Source organism: Bradysia coprophila, chromosome IV, assembly GCF_014529535.1.
Source record: "Bradysia coprophila strain Holo2 chromosome IV, BU_Bcop_v1, whole genome shotgun sequence".
In the NCBI taxonomy this organism is placed as follows: Eukaryota; Metazoa; Arthropoda; class Insecta; order Diptera; family Sciaridae; genus Bradysia; species Bradysia coprophila.
Window position 1 is genome coordinate 14505587 of NC_050738.1, and position 23951 is coordinate 14529537.

The 23951-nt window shown below is 36.6% G+C and overlaps 3 protein-coding genes across 4 annotated transcripts; 2 read left to right on the top strand and 1 right to left on the bottom strand.

The window, feature by feature from the left end:
• The first annotated feature begins 3087 nt into the window (after window positions 1–3087).
• Window positions 3088–7606, top strand: LOC119085942 (scavenger receptor class B member 1-like). Its single transcript, XM_037196496.1, has 9 exons — window positions 3088–3652; window positions 3710–3985; window positions 4044–4353; window positions 4410–4500; window positions 4555–4755; window positions 6445–6604; window positions 6698–6937; window positions 6994–7244; window positions 7313–7606. Exons 2-9 carry the CDS (start codon window positions 3814–3816, stop codon window positions 7550–7552), a joined length of 1665 nt encoding a protein of 554 aa, XP_037052391.1. The 5' UTR covers window positions 3088–3652; window positions 3710–3813; the 3' UTR covers window positions 7553–7606.
• Window positions 7607–9156: 1550 nt separating this feature from the next.
• Window positions 9157–15972, top strand: LOC119086054 (platelet glycoprotein 4-like). Its single transcript, XM_037196628.1, has 9 exons — window positions 9157–9322; window positions 9378–9598; window positions 12922–13231; window positions 13287–13377; window positions 13437–13637; window positions 14205–14364; window positions 15010–15249; window positions 15321–15571; window positions 15639–15972. Exons 2-9 carry the CDS (start codon window positions 9427–9429, stop codon window positions 15876–15878), a joined length of 1665 nt encoding a protein of 554 aa, XP_037052523.1. The 5' UTR covers window positions 9157–9322; window positions 9378–9426; the 3' UTR covers window positions 15879–15972.
• A 1753-nt stretch (window positions 15973–17725) lies between these two features.
• LOC119065996 lies at window positions 17726–23367 on the bottom strand. Of its 2 annotated transcripts, none has more exons than XM_037168204.1 (10): window positions 22842–23367; window positions 22655–22721; window positions 22486–22599; window positions 22311–22431; window positions 22106–22248; window positions 21937–22054; window positions 18661–18787; window positions 18430–18600; window positions 18209–18373; window positions 17726–18148 (listed from the first exon to the last, which is right to left on the bottom strand). In XM_037168204.1, the coding sequence occupies exons 2-10, from the start codon at window positions 22666–22668 to the stop codon at window positions 17832–17834; spliced, it is 1290 nt and encodes a 429-aa protein (XP_037024099.1). In that variant the 5' UTR covers window positions 22669–22721; window positions 22842–23367; the 3' UTR covers window positions 17726–17831. The 2 variants fall into 2 exon arrangements, with proteins under 2 accessions (XP_037024099.1, XP_037024098.1); XM_037168203.1 differs by having other exon boundaries at window positions 22655–22776.
• Window positions 23368–23951: the final 584 nt, after the last annotated feature.

The following is a 23951-nucleotide window of genomic DNA, read 5'->3' on the forward strand; positions in this document are numbered from 1 at the left end:
TTTATTTTTCCTATTCCTCTTTTTCTTGAGGTCATTTCTCTTTTTAGAATTATCAGTTTAAATACTTTCCTTTTTTGTATTCAACGAATAATATTCTTCATTGATTACCAAACTGTGAGAGTTGCAGTTGCAATAATTTGATTTTTTTTGTTTTCTTTGCCAATATGCGCAGTCCGACTCCGACTTCATATTATAGGCGTTTGTGTTGCATCAATCTTCAATTTTATCGACAATGTGAGTGAACGATTTCATTCATGCAATCAGTTCATTCAAGTAAATAGGTTATCAGCAACCAACTCTCTGTGAAGATGGAACAAATAAGTCAGTGACCGAAATGCGTTCCGATTTTTTTTTCGAATATTTTGAACTTTCTTCTTTCGCTTATTGTGTATACAACTTGATCATATTACCAGCAAAAAAAAATTGCGATAATTATAATCTAAAAGAAGCCGTAACAATTTTCCGCTATGGAATTTAGAGTAATTTGTGGAACATTAACATTAAAAATTGTATGTCATTCCCAGTACCGGTCAAGATGGTAACCTGACATGGAACGGTAGAATACTCAAATACGACAATGTAAATGGCGCTTCGCTCATTGCCTATTCACGTAAAGCCCCTTCGGATCGGGCCACTCGTCAAAATTAAGATTTGAAACCTTGGACGTATATTACTACTTATAGTAATTTGACGTGTTCATGTGTTACATTCAGATTTACAGAAAACAATTGTTAGCGTATTGGTTCTATAAACTGATGACAAGTTCAGACAGTGCCACTTATTGCCATTTCTTTAATAAAGCTGAAGCTTATGACTTAGTTTACATCTTCAGCAAACACCCAGAAAAAGAAAATTCAGACAATACTCCGGGTATGTGTAAAAAATTTCGGAGAGGTGTAATTCACTGACGTATATGATTCATGGGCACTGTTTTCTATACGTGAGACGTATTGAAAACGTAGTTACGTATTTCTCGGTTGTCACATTTGAATATTCATGTGTTACGTATTTTGGTGATGTACGTGGAATGTGAATAACTTACGAGTGGGACGGAAGTTAAACCCTCACCACGTATGTTAAACGTATACAGTGAATGTTTGTCCTAAACAATGAATTTGCATATTGATGTTTCGTAACACAAAGAAGATAAACGAAAAAAAAAAATTGTAAATTGGAAAAATTCTCAACAAAATCCTTTCAATTTTTATGAAGTACCTAGTTTCATTTCGTAATCATTTCAAAAAGTTGTTTAAAAGTTGAAATTATCTATAATTGATCCAAGTCCACAACTATCTTGCCATCAAGTCGTAACTAATACTTCATTCTTTATGAACTTAAATTCAATTATACACCACACCACACACATGTATGGCTTTAAAAGTACGCGTCAACAATAAGAAATGTCAACCAACACTACTGTATTGCAACATCAGAAAGATCGTCGGCTTAAGATCCAGAGGTTCCCGGTTCAAACCCCGAAGAAGTCGATTTTTAATTTAAAGCATTTGTTACCAATAGCTGCTAAAATGTAAAATAACTACTATAAAACTGTTAATATGGTGTCTACCGTAGATGAATTCAATAAAATGCATATTTTTAAATCTTTGATGAAGAGAAATACGTCTCGCACGTATTATATTTGCTGTATAACCGCTGTAACCTTACCAAAATTGTTAACAGAGGACACGAATGATATACGCATAGCACGTAGGAAATTTCGCTCAGTGAACGATATAGGTTTGCGTATAAGGAAATGCTGTTTAGAAACTAAAGCTGTGGTTTTTTTATAATTCCAGTACATTTTGTCATAAGATTAGAAATGTCAAGGTTTTTTGTGTGAATCAACTCAAAAATTCCGTGCAAACAAAAATTCGAAAAATCAAATCCAATTTTTCATTCGCTTAAGGCTGGGGTAAGGCGGCTCACAATCTTAAATGTTGATATACAATGCAAGGCGCCCTAACCTGGCCTTAAGGAAGTCAGAAAATATGTCGGCATTACAAAAGTGAATTGTTGCAAAGGTTGCGTTATAGCAGTTAAAACCTCACATTCTTTATTTGATGAACATGTTTATTTTTCTCCAAAATTGTTAGCTATGGCCAGTTTTTAAAAACTCATTTAAAATTGATATGGATTCTCATTTAAGAAAAAATCAGAAACGACAACACAAACAATAACAAAAGTAAATCGTATAATCGACCTACGACAATTTTCAAAATAAATCTCTGAAGAAGTAAGTGATAGTAGCAGGTTATCAGAAAATCAGAAATCAGAGCATGTTAGGGTCAGTAGCAATTAAGTAATTTCATAAAAGTCTAGTGCAGAAATAACAAATCGAATCGATGACACAAAATTAAAGCGTGTTCAGTTATTTATTGAAAAACGTGAGGTAAAGTTAACTTTACTGCACCGATCCAAAACTTTATTTCAAGTTTTTGAATAAAATACCTTACTTGGAAATGGGGTAAATGATGGAAATGGTACTTCTTGTGTGAAATTTGCCGATTGAGGTGTAGTAATTTCCATCATTTACCCCATTGGTAAGTAATTGACGCCGTAAGTGTGCCTAAAATTTGAATTTTAAGTGAACGATTCGATGAAAAATGAACCGAAAAGTACATTTCAACGCTTCATTGTATGAAAATGACGCTACGTTAGAAAGACCTCCGCACTTTCCATTTTGAATTTCGACCGCACTTACTGCGTGAATGTGCTATTAATTTTATGGGATTGTTAACCACTATTGTAGATACAGCGCTATAATCACGCATTTCTTACTACAAAAATGTTACTACGCCCAATTAGAATAATTTAATCTCGTCAAAATTATTTAAAATGAGAATGCAAATAAAAAATCAGCGATGAGAAAAGCGTTGTAGCTTTTGAAATATTTTAACAAGAAAAAAACGTTCGAATCAAAATATTATAATTTAATATACTCAAGCGTTTTAACTCGTTATCGAAGCGATTCTTCTTTTTTTTGGCATCTGTGTTAGTGGTAGATTTAACATTTCTCATTCAAAAGACTGTATGTCTGATTGTTTAAAACTGTGTGTGTCATTGAAATGTTACTTAAACTTATCAATATGCTGAAATGGTTTCATTCAATTTTCTTATTTCGAGCGGTTCAGATTAGTGGAAAACAGTCAGTTTATAAATACAGATTGATTAGACATAATAAACTGAGATTGCTGAAATTGCCCTACGTAGTTGTGATCTGTAATTCTACCAGCAAAAAAAGGAAAAGAAAAGAAAAAAGGAAACTGATACGAGATTCTGCTTCCAACGCGGTTTTACTGACATTTTGTAAAATTTTGTTTACTTACATCAACTTGAAATGTTTTTATTATTAAAGAAGTAAACATAACACTCGATTAAAAAAAATAAGAATTTTTCGTAAAAAGACAGAGTGTCAAACGAGCAGCATTTAGTAACTTCACATACGCCGAAGACTTAAATGTTTTTTGGTAAGTTGTCAGAAAAAGGAGAGTGATTGAACCTTGGAATGATCAGCTAACATAAGACGATTTTCATTTAAATCTGTATGGAAAATCTGCCATAATGATGTTCTGAGGAGCACAAAAACGTGTGAAAGTGACTTAAAAAAACGAATGTTTAAGTACTGAAATTACGAATACTGCTAAAACTTGCGGTAAATTGTGTATGTGCTACAGTTAATGGTGAATTGCTAATTTAGAGTTCTTTTTAGTATTCATGAATTTAACTTCGTAGAGTATTCCTGTAAAATCCATAAGTGATCTGCCTGAGTCACCCTGTTCTATAATAATTTACGACAAAAAAGTATCAAAAATAATGGGCACGATATTTTTCAATGAAATTAACAATCGATCCAATCCACCGAACGAATTTGAATCGAATACGAAATGTAATTCAAACGAGCAAGGTGAAAAAAATTCAGATAAAGAAAAAGAACCACAAACCAAATCGACATCACTTCAAATACGACAGCGGAAATGCAGATGTGGTAAGTAAAACATATTTCTCAGATGCTGTGGCTGTGCTCTAAATCTCTAAAAATGCAGGAATGGTTCCATTAATTGTGTCAGGCGTAATTTTTCTCGCAATGGGACTATTATCGGTCAAATTCACAATCACTGACATGATTTTATCCGAGAGGCTCAAAATGCATCCATGGGCGCCGGCCTACAAGTTATGGTTAGAGCCGCAACCAGAAGTACGACTTAACGTCTACATTTTCACCGTAGAAAATGCGAATGAGTTTTTGAATGGAACAGATTCGAAAATCAAAATGAAAGAAATCGGGCCAATTGCCTATAGGGAGTATCTACACCATCAAGACGTTGTTCACCATGACAACTCAACACTTTCATAGTAAAATGCAGTCGAGATGTTCTAGTTCAATGTACGTAATTGAATTTCCTTTTTAGCACGGCATTCCGTCGGATTGAATTCCTACCTCATGCCAACATACCAGGAATTTTAAACAAAACCATTACTGTTCCCAATTTTGCTGTTCTGGTAACGTAACTATTCAAGCAAAAGTTAAGGTTACAATACACCTTTATTTCTCAGGCTGCAGCGAGTTTCGTGAACGAATACAACTATTTTATCCAGATCGGATACAAGTTTCTTCACAAAACTTACAGTGATGGTCTTTTCATTAATATTACTGTCTACGATTATTTATGGAATTACAAGAGTAAACTAATTGAAAAGGCTGAAGAATTGATGCCATCAATGGTTCCCACTACAAACTGTGGTGTTTTGCATGGAGTAAGTAGTGTAGAATTTGCCGAAAGCATAATTCGTAGATCTTTTCTTGCATCAGTATCACCTACTCATTTCATACGTGCAATGTAGTAATGCAGTAAAATACGATGATCGATTAAGCGTCACAGCACTCCAATTTTATACGAAACTCAAACTTAACGAAAGCTTATAAAAAATTTCTTCGTTGAGCATTCACAGAATAGGGAACGTCAAGTTTTCTGAACAGACAATCCTAACGAATAAACAAACAGAAAGGGCTAGTTTGACAGATTCATTGAAAAATAATGAAATTCTGACTGCAAGGATTTTAATTAAATATCGGACCAATATATACCAATATAAAGTGGAAGCAAATTAAAATGATCGACTATGAGTGTGTCGGTGTGTCCAGATTTGATAGCCAGTACATAGTCTTACATACCGCCCATTTGAACTGTTTATATTGCATTGGTTAGGTTTATTATCTGTAAACAGTTCCAATGCACACGCATAAGCCCGAATTTGAAGTATAAACGTGCGCGCGCAAGCTCAATAAACCGAAAAAACATTGTGAATGTTATACAAATCGATCGAAAGCTTGTTATTTAGTTGTATACTCGTTTTCAAATCACGATACGCTAAAAATCTTCATAGTCGATCATTTTAATTTACCCTGCCTTTATATCGTATACGGATAAGCATATGAAAAGGTCAGATTCGCATTTCGAAAATCTGACATTCCTAGGGTTTCCATTTTTCAATTTTAAAAAAGAGGCCATTTCGGCATCAAAAAAGAGGACAAAAAGAGGACGCCCTCACATTCAAAAACAGGACGAAAAGTGAATTTCTGACACAGAATTACAGCAACTGTACATGCTCTTTGTGCAACTATTGTGTAATTTACACCAGTTCATGCTAAAAACAAAAAATTCTGCGTACAATATGCATTGAAATCTTCCTGATATTCTTTTGGATTCCTTCTCAGTGATAACATCCACTCCATATTACCTGAATACAGACTTCGTTTTACCTTATCCTTGCGTGATCTTTGGTATCTCACACAACACTACGCTGTTCTTGCAAAATGACTAACTTTTATTTTAATGTGTGAAAAAATGAGGTGGTAAAGAATGCGAGCGAGGCGATGTCGTTGTATTACCGTTCAGAAATTCTCTGACAGAGAAGATTATTAGTTAAATCCGCGCAACGAAAATTTTTCGTTCTTTAGGTATGAGCTGCATCAAATTTACTTAAATAAGAAGAAGAGCTAAAAAAAGAGGACAAAGCCGACGTTATCTTCAAAAAAGTGATGTTCTTAGAATTTTTGTAAAAAAGAAGAACGAGATGAAAAAAGAGGACATGTCCCCAATCCCCAATCCTGAAGCGATACGAGCAATGAAACTTCAATCAAACAAAAAATGTTATTAAAAGTACGTTTAAATCTACCGTACTAAATTCATTGTAAATATTGGTGAAGTTGCAAAATTTACTCAAACTATCAATACCAATCTACTGTTCCATTAGTGTCATATATAAATGATTCCACATCACTTCATTTTACAGTGGTCCAAACAATCGGATATCAATGAATTCTAAGAGATTTACAAACAAACATACATATCATAATCACGTTATGCCTCATTTGCAGCCATTGATAACTGAATCAATTTCATGGATTTTGACCATATTCCGTTCTTGTCATATTTTTTATAGATTTATGCATATGGTCCGGATCGATATAACGTAAAAATTGGTACAAAATATGGTGATTCTCAATTTTTTCAAATAAACACCGTTAACGGAGCCCCCACAGTACCAGGATATGACGTGGAAAATGGCGATTGCTATGCGTCAGTTGAAAATTCAACAGAAGGTTAAGTATATTTTCATCTGAGAATCTCACTCAAATACACAGTGCTCTACATAAACTCTATAAAGAAAATGGGAATAATTAATGTCCGTGTAGGTGCCATGTATAGACAACGCATCACTAAAGGGAGTGTGCTTACCTTTTGGAGAAAGGCTTTATGTCGCACAGTAGATTTGCACTTTGAGAAAGAGATGCAGAATCATAACATATTGACTTACAAGTACACCCTTAGTCCGGACATGTTTGACAGAAAGCCGAGTAACGAAACTGATTGCTATAAAGGAAAATACGGAGAGCTACCGAACGGTCTGACCGATGTATCGAAATGTTATTTCAGTAAGCGTTCAATCCTTATCTCTTTGACTGTGATTTTAACAACATCATGAAAATAGATATGCCATTCGCTGCTTCACAACCACACTTTTATGGAAGGTCAGAAGGGTTCGCAAAGAAATTCGAAGGTCTGAGTGCAAATGAAGAAAGCCACTCATGCTTCACAATTGTTGAACCGACAATTGGTGCTCCTATGATTCAAGCCGCTCGGTCGCAGCTGAACCTAGTGATACCGAAATTTGGTTCATTATTCGAGAAGGACTATCAACTATTCAGCGATATGATTCTACCAATGTTTTGGCTTGAATTTGTAAGTAAATAATCAAAAATTACTTGGCAATTAAGACTTAATTATTTGCAACAAAATTAATATTTTAGTCACAAAAAGATTTAACTGCGGAAATAATTCAAATGGTGGGTTTCGTCGCTAACGTTCTTCCAACTGTTGAGGTGGCACTGACCTGTTTCCTATTTTTGGTTGGATTTACTTTGACTCTAACTGCATTTGTGAAATTATTTAATGCGAAGTGGAAACATTTAGCGAAAAATAGAAATATAAACTTCCCGTTTGCACAGCGTGGAATAAAACCTGACAGCAATTGTGATACTTTTAAATGATATTATTATAAACAACATTACGTATACGTAAATAAAGTAATTTTGACGAACAAACAAGGACCGTTTCAACTTTTTGCAACAGTATCGAAATAGTTTTTATGCAATTGAGTGTTAATATTTATAACTTACGCCGCCTGTGTGCAATGTCGTATGAACGTATTTTATTTGCAAGGGGTTTTATCGCACTAGTGCACTAGAGCCTTTGCTTCTAGTCAATGTTGTTGTCTCGTTTTCGCTTATGTGATAAAATAGAGTACACACTTGTCACTTTCAGTCTCGGCAAGCCTCGACTTCTTCGTGACAAGTGTGTAATATATATTATTACACTGACACTCTGTGCACATTAAACAAGCTACTCACTCTACGCGTGTATGCTGTAAGTATGTGTATGAAGGGACATACTACGTGCGGCTCTAAGAAAAACAGAGAGTCGCGGCGAATATTGCTAAGTATTGTATGAGGTGGGTTATTACTAATTTTTACTCACAGCTGTGAAGTTTCTCTTTGTAAATGTACTGTAAATGTTTGTTTTTTTAATTAGAGCACATGCTCAAGGGGTCGTCCACAAATGCTCCCATTTTAAGACCATTGTTAGAACCTTAAAAGTCACTATGAGCAACATCAGGCAAACAATAATTATCTGATAACTGATATAATGGCTCACAGTTACATTCCAAATAATTGCGGCTTGTCAACTTTCGGCACCCTAGACTTTACTTAAATAGTCGGCTAGTAGTAATTTCGCGCCACACGAAATTCCTACTTTATTAGTGTAATTTCGCGCCCATAAGGAATTTCTTGCTGGTAGGAATCTCGCAACGTCTCAGTTGCGATGCAGGCATCCTAACGTTTTGTAAAAGGAAAATCCACACGTTCTATGTCGGGATACCGGTATCCTTGATGCAAAATATGTGTATCTCAGTTGGGATACCGGTATCCTAACGTTTTTTAAAAGGAAAATCCACACTTTCTATGTCGGGATACCGGTATCCTTGATACAAAATACGTGTATCTCAGTTGGGATACCGGAATCCTAACTTTGTGTAAAAGGAAAATCCACACTTTCTAAGGATACCGGTATCCCTGATACAAAGCTCTAGGGTGTTAGAATAAAATTCGCATCTCCAAAATTTATGTGCCTGATACTCAACTGAATCTACCGCCAATTTATCGCCAGGTACTCGTAAAAATTCTCTAAATCAAGTTAGCCATTGAAAACTGTATGGGCGCGAAATTCCACTATAATATGTGTAATCTCGCGCGGCGCGAAATTACTCGTTACCAAATAGTCGTGGAATACCTCCAAATAATTTTTTTTAGAGATGTGCACTGTCCAACATCTGGATATCGACAGATGAAACTATTCTTCCTGCTTGCCTATTTATAGCTCAGGTATTTGGTAGATGGTACCTCAAAAAAGAAATTAAGGAAAAAAAAACCTCACCCGTTAGCTGATTCCCCTCGTGTTCACTTTATTTCCTTTTGTTTTATTATTTTTTGAACAAAAACACGGCACCTGAACAAACATACTGGAAGGTTATAACATTTTGTGAGTAATACAAACGCGTTGGTCGATGAACAATTAGTATAGATACATTCTTCAAAGAGACTCCGATAATATTTTAATTAAGTTAACGAGTAAAAGAACATGAACAGTGATTGAATATGTGCCACGAATATCATAGGAAGTTTGTGAAAATATGAGATTTTGATGCTAACGGCAGCATTACTCTGTGAAAGGGTGTGAAAAAAGTGGGAGACTAGTAGAAGGTGGTTTCTGTATGGAAGATCTGCAACAAGAAATTTTTTAATAAATTCTATTTAGGTGTGTTATCCGTGTTCCTTATATTTCTACTGCTAAGAAGTTTCCCAAAATGACAAAGTTATATTTCTCTGAGATGAATAATTTGACCAATGCGCACAACGACCTTGAACCGGAAAAGTGTCAGTTGAACTACAATTTCGATACAAAAAATTTGGATAAGGACAGAGGATCTCAATCCAAATGTGAGCCACATCAAATACGACAACGGAAATATAAATGCGGTAAGTAAGAAATATGCACTTCCAAGGCAGCTCCGATAAATTATATTGAAACGATGTTTTTTTACGCACCAGATGTGTATTGACGTGACAATACAACATTGGATGCGCAAAACGCCAGTACTAGTACCGAACGAAGTTGTACTTTGAAGTAGAAATTAACAAATACATGAAGACTTTATGAACTGGAGTACGATCGGAATATTGAGAAATGAATTTTCATATTCCTGCGTTAAAAACTTTCGCATAACATATGTTGTCGGCTTCACTTCAAGGTTGACAATTTTCAAATCCCTTGTGCACACTTTCCATTTAGACAAATTTTAGAGAGATAGCAATTCACGCTGTAAGTGCGCCACCAATTCAAAAAGATACGTAAGCTTTTAAACGCAGCGTTAAGTCGTACCATTCTCATAAAGAAGCGCTAAAATTTATTTTTAGACCCGTACGAAGTACTGGGGTCTTATAGGTTTACGCATACGTTTGTAACACGTCGAATTGGACTCCCTGAGTAAGGGGAAGGAAACCTATTGTGGTTGTCTAGAGATGCCAAATCCGCGAAAAAAAATGTCCGTCTGTCCGTCTGTCTGTCTGCACGATAACTTGAGTAAAACGCATCCGATTTTGAAAATTCTTTTTTTTCCCGTTTGGTAATGTCAAAAGACAGGCTAAGTTCGAAGATGAGTGATTTTGGATCGACCCCTCCCGAGCTGTGGCCCAATAAGTGCTTTACGGTTTTTCGAAGATATCTCCGGACATTTAAACGTTAAACTTGTAAGTGATATGTCAAATAAAAGGTATTTACAATACCGATCGACAAAAAAAAAGTTTATGGAAATCGGATGACCGACTCGTGAGTTAGACCCCTTGGTGTGGAACAGGCACAGGGCGGCAAGCAGTTTTTGCTTGTAGGTCGGCCACATTTGAACATATTTCGTCTGTTTTAGATTTATTAGATAGGTATTGACCGTACCAATCAGGGAAATTTTTTTTTATGAAATTATGTTCTCCGGAGCGTGAGCTAGGTCTCTTGGAGTGAGCTCTTATCTGGCTACTCGGAAGTACAGTGAACGTGGTGTATTTTGACAATATCTCGAGTAAATTTTGACCGAATTTCATGATTTTTTTTTTGTTTGAAAGGTATTAACGAATGTAAAGCGTCGGTAGTATTTCCGGTCTCCTAACAAAATGGCTGCCGGTGGCCATATTGGATTTTAGTAAAATAGAAATATCTTGGGAAAAATGATACTTAGAGAGTTTCTGTTAACATGGAAATAATTTGTTATGTGTGTGGGGTTTCAGGGATTCCATATACGGACATCTATATATACCTATATACAGCTATATTGAGCTATATACAGGCATATAGAGCTATATAATATCATATTTATCTGTGAAATGTTTATTTATAGTGAAATATAGTTAAATATAGCGGTAAATAGCTGTTTAAATAGGAATTTATGAAATTTGTCTTCGTACGGGGCTGTCTATATTGCCTCCGGCAATTTAGTTGTATATGATAACAAGGCAAAGAGTGGATAATGTAAGTGATTTTAAAGGGAGAATAGTTTTTCAGCAGAGAAGAAAATGAAGTAAGAGAAATGAAGAGTTTCACATTAAAGGCTTTTGATACGAATAGGTGTTTCGTACGGGTCGGCGTTAGCTATGTTTTCGTTCATTTTTCGGTTACTCGTTCACTTAAAATTCAAATTAACCAGCACCATTACAGCGTGAATTACCGCACTAGTGTGAAAAAATGTATTAATGGCTTTTTGTGATCTAGTGTCAAAAGGAAAATCTTTGCGATATCGTTAACGTTTCGTCATCGAAGGACAAAAAAGATTGTTTTGTCGAGATTAGATTTAGATTTCATCAGTTAGGGTGATCATTTCTGATCAATGCACACAGATCATGGGATCCTTTGTGCTACCCTGTCATCATTAAAATCTTGAAGCCGTTTTTAGGACCTCAACTCCTTCTCAACCTATTACCTTACGCTCTACACGAGCCACTCCAGGCGAGCAAACTGATCCCTATGATTAGGTACCAAAATGATCAGCTAATCTCTAGGGCAGAAAGCAAAGAGTGACTGGCGTCAACCTCGCTTCATTAGATTGTGATTGTCAGAAAGCCACTGGGAGGACGGCTGCGTCTCACCCCTTAGGCCTTACACTAGCAAGTAAGGCAATATTATCGCCCGAATCACAGTCCTTGTCATTGAGATTGACAAAGCCTGGGATTTACATTCCGCTCGATATTAACCTGGTCCAGTCTCATATTTCATCAGACTAGCCCGTTCGAACGTAAGCTTTCTCTGCAGTGAGCCAATATAAAAGCCGAGCCAGGCAGAAGCGTCACTCAACAGTGTGCCACCAAATGGCCAACCGCCAAACTTTACCACTATTTAGCCCAAAAGCCCTTACTTCCAAATTAGACTGACGAACCAGCCACCTTTGAGAAGAGGGCCTTCGGTGCAAAAGGTAAGATGACAGCTTGTCCAGATTATGACACACTGCTGAATAGCACAACGACCCGACACGGCGACCATATCGTCCCTTTGCAAAGAGTTTTGCACAACATCGAGTACATTCCCCGGATATAAATTCAGAGAGCTGTACACTGATTGAGTGTATGCTGTCTCTGCGAGGAATCAAAATAAAAGCCGGTAAAAACTAGCATCTCTCAGCAGCATAACACCACCAATCCATCCGTCGACCTTGTCCACTCTATAGCCCGAAAGCCTAAGCTCTATGAATAGTCCGGATCATTTTACTCATATAGAAGCAAAATAGGACCTAGCCACATCATTGAGTAAACTTTTAGACCATAAACCAGCCGAAGGACAAAGCTGGCGAGTGAGGCAAAGCAACTAAAAGTCCTGGTAGTGACACACCACTAAGAAGAGTACCAATCTCGACAAGCCTTCCTAATGTCTCTCCGCAAAGAAATTCCGCTTACAGCGTCCAAAAATTCACTGAAACACGTTCTCAAAATATTCGTCGTGAATTTCTGGTGGATCCAGCTGTCACTGTCTTTCACTGGTATGCTTATACACGTACACAGTGTGAGGTTATGACGAGCACCGTGTCATTAGCCGCACGAAAACGCTGGTTTATTGGATGATTATACGAGAACTCCAACTTTACCGGCGACCGTGGCACTTCATAACTGAGATTTAGTCAACAGAAATGTTTTTCTGGTCAGTTCTGACTACAAAAAGTATAATTAAATTCAGACACAGAAACAAAACACTTGTTGACGTTTGCAGTGTTGCCAGCTTGACCTTTGTCGAGATTAACATGCGTTTAAATATTTTAAAATTTCAGGAACGATTCCGTCAATTGTGTCCGGCCTAATTTTTTTGTCAATGGGATTCTTTTCGACAAAACTCACAATCACTGATATGATTTTAACCGAGCGAATAAAAATGCAATCGTGGTTTCCATCCTATAAGCTTTGGGTTGAACCTGAACCAGAAGTACGACTTAATACCTATATTTTCGCAGTAGAAAATGCGAATGAGTTTTTGAGTGGAACAGATTCAAAAATCAAATTGAAACAAATCGGGCCAATTGTTTATAGGGAGCATCTACAAAATCAAGACATCGTTCGTCATGACAACTCAACACTCTCATAGTAAAATGCAGTCTAAATTTTCGAAATCAATATGCGTAATTAAACCTTTTTATAGCACGGCACACCGCTGGGCTGAGTTCCTACCTCATGCCAACAAACCAGGAATTTTGAACGAAACCATTACAGTTCCACATTATGGTGTTCTGGTAACATAACAATTCAATCAGAAGCCAACGTTGCAATAAACCTTCATTAAACCTTCTAGGCTGCAGCCAGTTTCGCGAACGAACACAACTATTTAGTACAAATCGGGTACAATTTCCTTCACAGAAGATACAGCGATGGTCTTTTCATCAATATTACCATCTATGACTATTTATGGAATTTTAGGAGTAAGCTTCTGGAAAAGGCTTGGGAAGTTGTGCCATCAATGATTCCAATTTTAAATTGTGGCGCTTTAGATGTCGTAAGTAATATTTTCCGAAAACTTTTATGGTTTGAAAAATACACTTGTGATGGCTCTGGCTTTTTAAAACTGCTCAGTGGGGGCTTATATGAAGAATAATATGAGATTCAAAATAGAATCCACATAATCCACAAAACCTTAATCTCACTAACTCTAACCAAGCGTCTAATTTGTACCAAACTGACACAATTGAAAGATCACAAATTCGTGATCTTTGTTGAGTTTGTACTTGAAAAAAAAAGGTTCTGGTGAAACGATATAATTTACAAAACACACAAATGTAGGCTACTCACAAATTTTAGCTGAGAATACATGCCTATTAATGCTAGGAGCAGTGCTTCTACGTGGGCAAGCATAACCAGATCCAACCATGGCCTAGTTGCTCCCAAGGGAGTCTGCCCACTTATCTATTCTATCCTGGGAGCAGTGCTATGATCTAGCTCTAAAGTAATCGGAGAAAATTGGAGGAATGAACATACCTTAACCTCACTGCAGTTTATTTATAGCCACTGATATAGTTGATTCAATGGATCTTGACCACATTGAGTTTTATCAATTATTCCATAGATCTACACTAATGGTCCGGATCGGTATAATGTAAAAATTGGTACAAAGTATGGAGACTCTGAATTTTTCCAAATTAATACCATTAACGGAGCCCCTACAGTTCCAGGATATAATGTGAAAAGGGGCGATTGCTATGCATCGGTTGCGAATTCGTCAGAAGGTTAAGTATTTTCATCAAAATGTCTTATTCTAATATACGATTATACGATAATTACATCTGCTGGTTTGAAGATTTTTATATTTACAAGTGTGGCACTTGCAGCTCCAGGCGAGAGCGAGAGACTAAAGAGTCAATTCGACAAAGCTTCGAACAGTCGGGAAGTAAGCTACAAAACTCCGGGTTAGAGCTTCCTGCTACTAACTTTCCCAACCACCCAGACACCTTCAAAAATTTCAATTATTTCGAGGTTTTTCACTTGTTGCAGCGGCTGGGTGGGCCAAACATCGGCGTTTGTTGGTCAATAATACTTAGCTCATTGACATTCATAAACGTGTACACAATTTGACATTATTCACATTTCGCATGTCGTAGTAATTGATAAAAAACGATTTTCGCGACCACTTCGGAGAAAAAAAATTTAAGGGCCATGACAGCCCAACAAAAAAAATTCGGGAAAAAAGTTGTTCCACGATATTCTCATTTGAGACATACCTCGATCAGATCGTCGTCGGCTTGCATCCCGATTCCATATTAGCTGTTCGAAGTTTTGGTGAATTGACTCCGAAAAACTCAAGTCAAAATGACAATCTACTCTCCAAATTATTACGCATTTGAATAAAATTAGAATAACCTTTGTACTTGTAGGTGTCGCGTATAGACAACGTGTAACTAAAGAGGATGTGCTTACGTTTTGGAGAAGGGCATTATGCCGCAAAGTCGATTTGCACTTTGAGAAAGAGTTGCTCATTCATGATGTATTAAGTTACAAATACACACTTGGTCCGGACGTGTATGACAGAAACCCGAATAACGAAACTGATTGCTATAAGGGAGCGTATGGAGATCTACCTAACGGCTTGACCGATGTCTCGAAATGTTATTACGGTAAGATTTTTATCCGTCATCTCAAAATGAGTATATCGCTAGTTTTTTAATGATATTACGGACAATCTTAGATATGCCATTGGCAGAATCACAGCCACACTTTTATGGAAGATCAGCAGAATTCACAAAGAAATTCGAAGGCCTGAACGCAAATGAAGAGACTCACTCAAGTTTTAGCATTGTTGAACCGAAGCTTGGCTTTCCAATGAAACAAGCTGCTCGGTCGCAGATGAACCTGGTTATTCCAAAATTTAGTTCCTTCTTTGAAAAGGACTATCACCTATTCAGCGATATGGTTCTACCATTGTTTTGGATTGAAGTTGTAAGTAAAGGGATACACAACATGACTGGGACGGGACAGTGACGATAATTTTTCTTCTTAATTTCAGTTACAAAATGATTTGACTACAGAAATCGTTTGGTTAGTGGGCTTAGTTGCTAACGTTGCTCCAATTATCGAAGTAACACTGACATTTATACTATATTTCATTGGATTTGTATTGATTCTAACTGTAATTGTGAGGGCATTTAAATCAAAGTGGAACCATTTAGCGACAAGTAAACAGATAAATTTCCCATTTGTAAAACGTAGTAGTAAAACTAGGGACAATTATGATAATTTTAATTGATTGTTTGTGAACATCTTACGAGCATAAATACAGTTTGAACGACACTAGATAGAGTGTTAAGTGAATGCAAGAAATGAGAAGGACGATTTCGCAAGTACCTGTGTGGTGGTTATTTCATTCTCACGAAAGAGCTTAGAACTGATATTTTCCCTTGCTACACATACTACGGTTACATACATTTCTAACAAACTGTTGCGAAAGAATGTTAAGTCAGCAAATCTAATAATTTAAATACCAATGGGATTGTAAATAGTGTCTGTCCCGAAAGCGAAAACTCCGCTTCTGCAATGTATACAAACTTCCTTTGACAAGCATTTTGAGCGCATTAACAAAATTTTGGCATTTCTTATTTCTATACTGACACTCTTGTGAATTCGGTGAGCATACCAACTGTAAATGTGTTTTATTACCTATTTAAAGTAAGGATAAACACTTGATTAAATACGTTGGCTTAATAATCTAATAACAATTTGTATATATGCGTTGTTCACATCACACCATCCAGCCTTGAAATAATTTCTATGACAATACCAGGAGTGTGCAGTGCACATTTTCTTCAACATAGTCTGTATAAAACTTTGTTTAGTCATATATCAATTTTCATCGATACTAATTATTCTTTTTATTTCTTAAATATACTCCAAAAAAACTCCCTGAAAATCCAAAATCTTCCTTAAATGATGTTTTAACACGAAACCATTCCTTAAAGATTTTTTCCAGATTGATGCTCTGGAGCATATGACTCCGGTTTCCAAGGAATTTTCGAAAGAGTAGCAAGTGATATACCCCGCCAGTTGGAAAATTATTACTATAGGCGTCCAAAATTGTATGGAAAAATTAAAGTGCCAAAATATTTGGGGCACAGAGCAGAAAATCACTCTATATGGTCCCCTGGTAAAAAGTGTCTATGGGACCGACTCGATCCGAATCGATTTAGGGGTCGCTCAGGGACAAAGTATGAGAAAACTAGTTAAAATCACTAGCAAACCAGGTTTTTAGAAAAAAATTATTTCGGACTGATGATGAAGAGTGATGTTAGGACATATTATTTTATATTAGTGTAAAATCATCCCAAGAAAACACTTTTCAACCAGGTCAGTTAACTTGAATCTTGCACCCAAACTTAAACCTATTTCGATTTAAAAGCTTGATTAAAAATGCCACAATATTGACAATGGCGAAAAGTGAATTCTGTAAGAGCGGATGGTCGTAACGTCTGTTTGAGAAGTTGATTGGCCCAAATATTTTCTATGGGTAACACTAGAAGCAGTGCTCACATTTCTAACACGGTCTGTAATAGTTATTTATACTACAAGAACTGTGAAGGGTATTTTATGTTCGAGAAACGGTAAATGGTTTGAGGCGAGCGCTTAAACGTATTTTATCTGACCAAAATCAGAACACAAATCGTTGAACTACAGGCATTTTTAACACAAATTCTGTGTGTATATAAACGCGTCATCTATGTACCTTTAAAGTTCTATTATAGATCATTTTCATGACCTTGTAAACGTCAGACACGATCCCAACTGTCAGACATGTCGAAAAATATCGAATGAATTGAACGAAAGATTTTCATATGAAAATCAGTAAATTGAACGCAGTTAACGTCAATTGATTGAGGTTAAGGACTACTTGACGAAAAATTAAGTGGGGTTACGTTGACAAGTACCGTATAATGAAAATGATCTATAAAGCTTATCAAGCTTATGTATTGGCGTATGAATATTGCAGACAGCGATGTTTATAGGCGAATTGCAGAGCATTCCTTTTCATCGAGGTTGGCTGTAAATATGAAACGTGTTAGGTCATAAACATGACATATAAACATTGAGTGCTATGTCTTCAATCAATCAATCTTTATCAATAATTTTTCTCTTTTTTGCTCGAAGGAGGAAATTATTTCTTAAATTATACTCCCGAAAAAATCTAAAATCTCCCTTAAATGATGTCTTATTGCTTTTCTCCAGATTTTTGCTCTGGAACACAGGACTCCGGCTTCCAAGGAATTTTCGGAAGAGTAGCCAGCGATACATTCCGTTGGAAAGTTATTACGGCTCCATAAATGATAAAGTTGAAGGTATTTTCACTTTCAAATGAAAAGAAAGTATCCACTAAGCCGCCAGCAACAAAGTAAATCATTTGAACATAGTCGCTATCCCAGATGACGTAATAAACGGGGTGCGTTGGATGTTGATTCAAATAGCCTGTGCCCCAAGTCCCGCAACGAAAGTACAGAGTTTCATTTCTCAATGTAATTTCAATATCGCCTGCATTCCGGAAATATACTCAATGAAAAATAAAAACTTTAAATCCGTCGTCCAAAGTACCTTCGACTGGGTGTCCATAATTTCCCACAACAGATTCTTTGCTTACGTTGAGTAATGGGAGTTGTCTCTCAGCTATATATTTTTCCAATGATTCTAATACGACATCGCTTAAATTTTTGTTTTTCGATGGGTCGTTTGGCTCGATTCTTGCACCCGAACTTAAGCCTATTTCAATTAAAAAACGTGATTCTCAACGGCTGAAATTCAATTCCAAAATGTACCGTTGACAATGGCGAAAAGTGAATTCTGTAAGAACGAATGGTCGTAACGACTGTTTGAGAGGTCGACCGGCCCGTTGTTTATGGAAAATGTACCAAAACCAAGTCGTGGATAAATACGCATTTCTGACTCGAAAGTAGCCCATAGTCCGTCGTGAGACATAAATTCCCATCCTATATGGAAATTCTAGGATTGTACAGCAGTACATTGTCAGGAACAGAAGAAGTATTTACCATCAAAAACGCCAAGATAAACTCCACTACCTATGGCATACTCTCCAGCTACCATCGATGAATTTACGGATCTAAATTGCATAGAATCAAAGGCTGCTGCTGGCTGACGCATCCACAGTAGTGCCTCCTAAATCGTGGTACCAAAAGATAGTCCAAAACAAAATTTTTTGAACCAGCCTCCTGCAAGATTTAAGACCATCCCCCTGCACATATATGTGTTGCCTCTATGAAGAGCGGAGGTGTGGCTAAAAAGGTAAAATGGGTGTGTCCAAATCAGAAATAACTTTGTGGTAGTCTCATCTTCTGTATGTGTTTTCTGCGACTCACTTTTTGGGAATTAAACACAAAGTGTCTTTGTGTTCAAACCACAAAATCTTCTGCGAGTCACTTTTTGGGAATTAAACACAAAGTATCTTTGTGTCCAAACCACCAAATCTGCTGCGAGTCTCTTTTTGGGAATTAAACACAAAGTATCTTTGTGTCCGAACCACAAAATCTGCGGCGAGTCACTTTTTGGGAATTAAACACAAAGTGTCTTTGTGTCCAAACCACAAAATCTGCTGCGAGTCTCTTTTTGGGAATTAAACACAAAGTATCTTTGTGTCCAAACCACAAAATCTGCTGCGAGTCACTTTTTGGGAATTAAACACAAAGTGTCTTTGTGTCCAAACCACAAAATCTGCTGCGAGTCTCTTTTTGGGAATTAAACACAAAGTATCTTTGTGCCAAACCACAAAATATCTGATGCGAGTCACTTTTTGGGAATTAAACACAAAGTAACTTTGTGTCCAAACCACAAAATCTTCTGCGAGTCACTTTTTGGGAATTAAACACAAAGTATCTTTGTGTCCAAACCACAAAATATCTTCTGCGAGTCTCTTTTTGAGAATTAAACACAAAGTATCTTTGTGTCCAAACCACAAAATCTGCTGCGAGTCCCTTTTTGTTAATTAAACACAAAGTGTCTTTGTGTCCAAACCACAAATCTGCTGCGAGTCTCTTTTTGGGAATTAAACACAAAGTATCTTTGTGTCCAAACCACAAAATATCTGATGCAAGTCACTTTTTGGGAATTAAACACAAAGTAACTTTGTGTCCAAACCACAAAATCTTCTGCGAGTCACTTTTTGGGAATTAAACACAAAGTATCTTTGTGTCCAAACCACAAAATCTGCTGCGAGTCACTTTTTGGGAATTAAACACAAAGTGTCTTTGTGTCCAAACCACAAAATCTGCTGCGAGTCTCTTTTTGGGAATTAAACACAAAGTATCTTTGTGTCCAAACCACAAAATATCTGATGCAAGTCACTTTTTGGGAATTAAACACAAAGTAACTTTGTGTCCAAACCACAAAATCTTCTGCGAGTCACTTTTTGGGAATTAAACACAAAGTATCTTTGTGTCCAAACCACAAAATATCTTCTGCGAGTCTCTTTTGAGAATTAAACTCAAAGTATCTTTGTGTCCAAACCACAAAATCTTCTGCGAGTCTCTTTTTGAGAATTAAACACAAAGTATCTTTGTGTCCAAACCACAAAATATCTGATGCGAGTCACTTTTTGGGAATTAAACACAAAGTAACTTTGTGTCCAAACCACAAAATATCTTCTGCGAGTCTCTTTTTGAGAATTAAACACAAAGTATCTTTGTGTCCAAACCACAAAAAATCTTCTGCGAGTCTCTTTTGAGAATTAAACACAAAGTATCTTTGTGTCCGAACCACAAAATATCTGATGCGAGTCACTTTTTGGGAATTAAACACAAAGTAACTTTGTGTCCAAACCACAAAATCTTCTGCGAGTCTCTTTTTGAGAATTAAACACAAAGTGTCTTTGTGTCCAAAACACAAAATCTTCTGCGAGTCACTTTTTGGGAATTAAACACAAAGTAACTTTGTGTCCAAACCACAAAATCTTCTGCGAGTCTCTTTTTGGGAATTAAACACAAAGTATCTTTGTGTCCAACCCACAAAATCTTCCCTTGTTTAATTCCCAAAAAGAGACTCGCAGAAGATTTTGTGCGTTGGACACAAAGATACTTTGTGTTTAATTCCCAAAAAGAGACTCGCAGAAGATTTTGTGGTTTGGACACAAAGTTACTTTGTGTTTAATTCCCAAAAAGAGACTCGCAGAAGATTTTGTGGTTTGGACACAAAGTTACTTTGTGTTTAATTCCCAAAAAGAGACTCGCAGAAGATTTTGTGGTTTGGACACAACGTTACTTTGTGTTTAATTCCCAAAAAGAGACTCGCAGAAGATTTTGTGGGTTGGACACAAAGATACTTTGTGTTTAATTCCCAAAAAGAGACTCGCAGAAGATTTTGTGGTTTGGACACAAAGTTACTTTGTGTTTAATTCCCAAAAAGTGACTCGCAGAAGATTTTGTGGTTTGGACACAACGTTACTTTGTGTTTAATTCCCAAAAAGAGACTCGCAGAAGATTTTGTGGGTTGGACACAAAGATACTTTGTGTTTAATTCCCAAAAAGCGACTCGCAGAAGATATTTTGTGGTTTGGACACTAAGATACTTTGTGTTTAATTCACAAAAAGTGACTCGCAGAATATTTTGTGGTTTGGACACAAAGATACTTTGTGTTTAATTCCCAAAAAGAGAGTCGCAGAAGATTTTGTGGTTTAGACACAAAGTTACTTTGTGTTTAATTCCCAAAAAGAGACTCGCAGCAGATTTTGTGGTTTGGACACAAAGACACTTTGTGTTTAATTCCCAAAAAGTGACTCGCAGCAGATTTTGTGGTTTGGACACAAAGATACTTTGTGTTTAATTCCCAAAAAGAGACTCGCAGCAGATTTTGTGGTTTGGACACAAAGACACTTTGTGTTTAATTCCCAAAAAGTGACTCGCAGCAGATTTTGTGGTTCGGACACAAAGATACTTTGTGTTTAATTCCCAAAAAGCGACTCGCAGAAGATATTTTGTGGTTTGGACACAAAGATACTTTGTGTTTAATTCCCAAAAAGTGACTCGCAGAAAACACATACAGAAGATGAGACTCCCACAAAGTTATTTCTGATTTGGACACACTCATTTTTCCTTTTTAGCCACACCTCCGCTCTTCATAGACCTTTTTAGCCACACCTCCGCTCTTCATAGAGGCAACACATATATGTGCAGGGGGATGGTATTAAATCTTGCAGGAGGCTGGTTCAAAAAATTTTGTTTTGGACTAAGTTCACGGACATCTAAATCGACCAATTTGCATTTAAATAATTATTATGAATGAATTGTAGTTAATACGAGTTCATCCGATAACGTACTTGGGAGACAACTTGCTTATCTCCCACTCTGCCGCTCTTCAAGTGAAATTTGATATATTTAGCCATGTCATTTGCTGTTGTTATTACTGCACCAGCAGGAGCGCCAACGAAAATCATGCTAAAAAGTAAGCAAGTGTTAATGCAGCCATTTCGGAATTTTCTGTCTCACTTTATTAATGCAGAATTTAGTTGCTTCACTACACCGTTTTCGAGGAAATATCCTCTTGACATATTCACCACTAGATCATAATTCGTATGTCGGTTTATTAGAATACTGTCATTCATTCCCAATTGGTCGAAAAAGTCTTGTAACTGCAAAAGAGAAATGTAATTCATGCACAAAGTGTACAAATGTGTAAAATATGCAGACATACGAGGGCTCCGTAAGGTCGTCCTGCAATTTCTCCAATCAACGTCCCTGCTAATGCTACCAGTGTGTTAGAGTAGAAGCTTCCCGCTCGAAACGAAGCCATTTCTGGTGCATACCGGCTTCGACTAAAATTATCTGCATTTTATGATGCTCTTTTGAACATTTTGTTAATACCATACTAAAGGAGCTCGTCAGTGTCCTTGAAAGCACCGAAAGAAGAACCGAAGTACTCAGTTTGTAATCCCGCCCGATGACTTAGTAAATCACGAAAAGTCATGGACTCGTATCGGAATCTGCAAATTTAAATAAACGAGCAAGTCGTTTCAAACGGAAAATTGTCGGACAAACCTATCACTGAACATAAACGTGCCGTTCGGATGTATTATCCTTAGTGGGGTGTCAAGAACAGCAGGTCCTAATTTTGGAAATGTTTCACTAAGAACTTTCATAATAAGTGTTGCGGTAAATGTCTGAGAGTTCATTGAAAAATTCAATTGTCATTGATAGGTGTAGGCTGAGTGATGGGATGATTTACCTTTGTAATTGATGCAATGCAAAATTTTGTGTTTCCGTCTGCTGTAATGTCTCTTTCCATATCGGAGTAGCCATAGCCTTTGGAAAAAATGGATTCTCCGGTATTTTCAACAATAGTCACACCGACGCCAGGAATGGCACTCTCAGCCATAAAAACATTTCTCACCAATGTGTCAATTTTCAATTCTTGTTCAGAGCTTAAGCAGTCACAAAATGTTATTAGCAGTGTTCCAATGAGGAGTTCATAGAAGGTCCGTTTAGAAACCATCACGACTAATCTTTACACGACGAATGTCTCTATTGATCAATTAAGGAAGACGCGGTCTTTCAAATGTAATTCTTGTATCATAAATTATGTACCAAAGTGACTTTATACACGCATCATAACAAGCTCTTCTTTTCGTTTTACTTATTTTTATTATTTATTTTTCACCAGAGAGAGTGATTACTATTTTCTAAATCAACTCAAAACTGACTGACTTTTGAAAGCTCGTCCTAAGTAGTAACTTATACCAAACGAACACCAACCGATCTCCACAAGTTTTTTTGACAATAGAATAACTACTACTTGATATTTGATAGCGTTTTGTGATGACGCAACTGCAATCATACAGAACTAAATTAATTTACCTTATTTGAAACGGATGTCATTTAGAGCTATGCGGTTTTTCAAAAACTCTATACCCGTCCCAGCTGTCTTGTCGAAATCAAGATTTAAAAAATAACAGGCTGACCTGACGTAATATTGAGAGCCCGAATCCGATCCACACTAAAAAATATTTGTATGCTTGCTAAGAGGACCGAAAGTAAAGCTGTCAATTCGCGGGCCGAAAGCTTTCGCTTTCGCCCCTTGAATTGACATTTCTTTACTTTCGGTCCTCTTAGCAAGCATACAAAACTTAATACGTCACTCTTTCGGCCTACTCAATCGATACGTAAATAACTATTAAAAAGAAAAACAAAAAACAAATTCGTGAAAAATATGAACTTTCGGTGCAAATAATTGTCGTTTATTTTGTTGTCAATTTGGCTGGCTTTAAATTTGGTCTTCAAACCCTCGTTAATCCGAATGCTAAGTTTTAACCCAACGGAGTCCAAACGAACTTAGAAT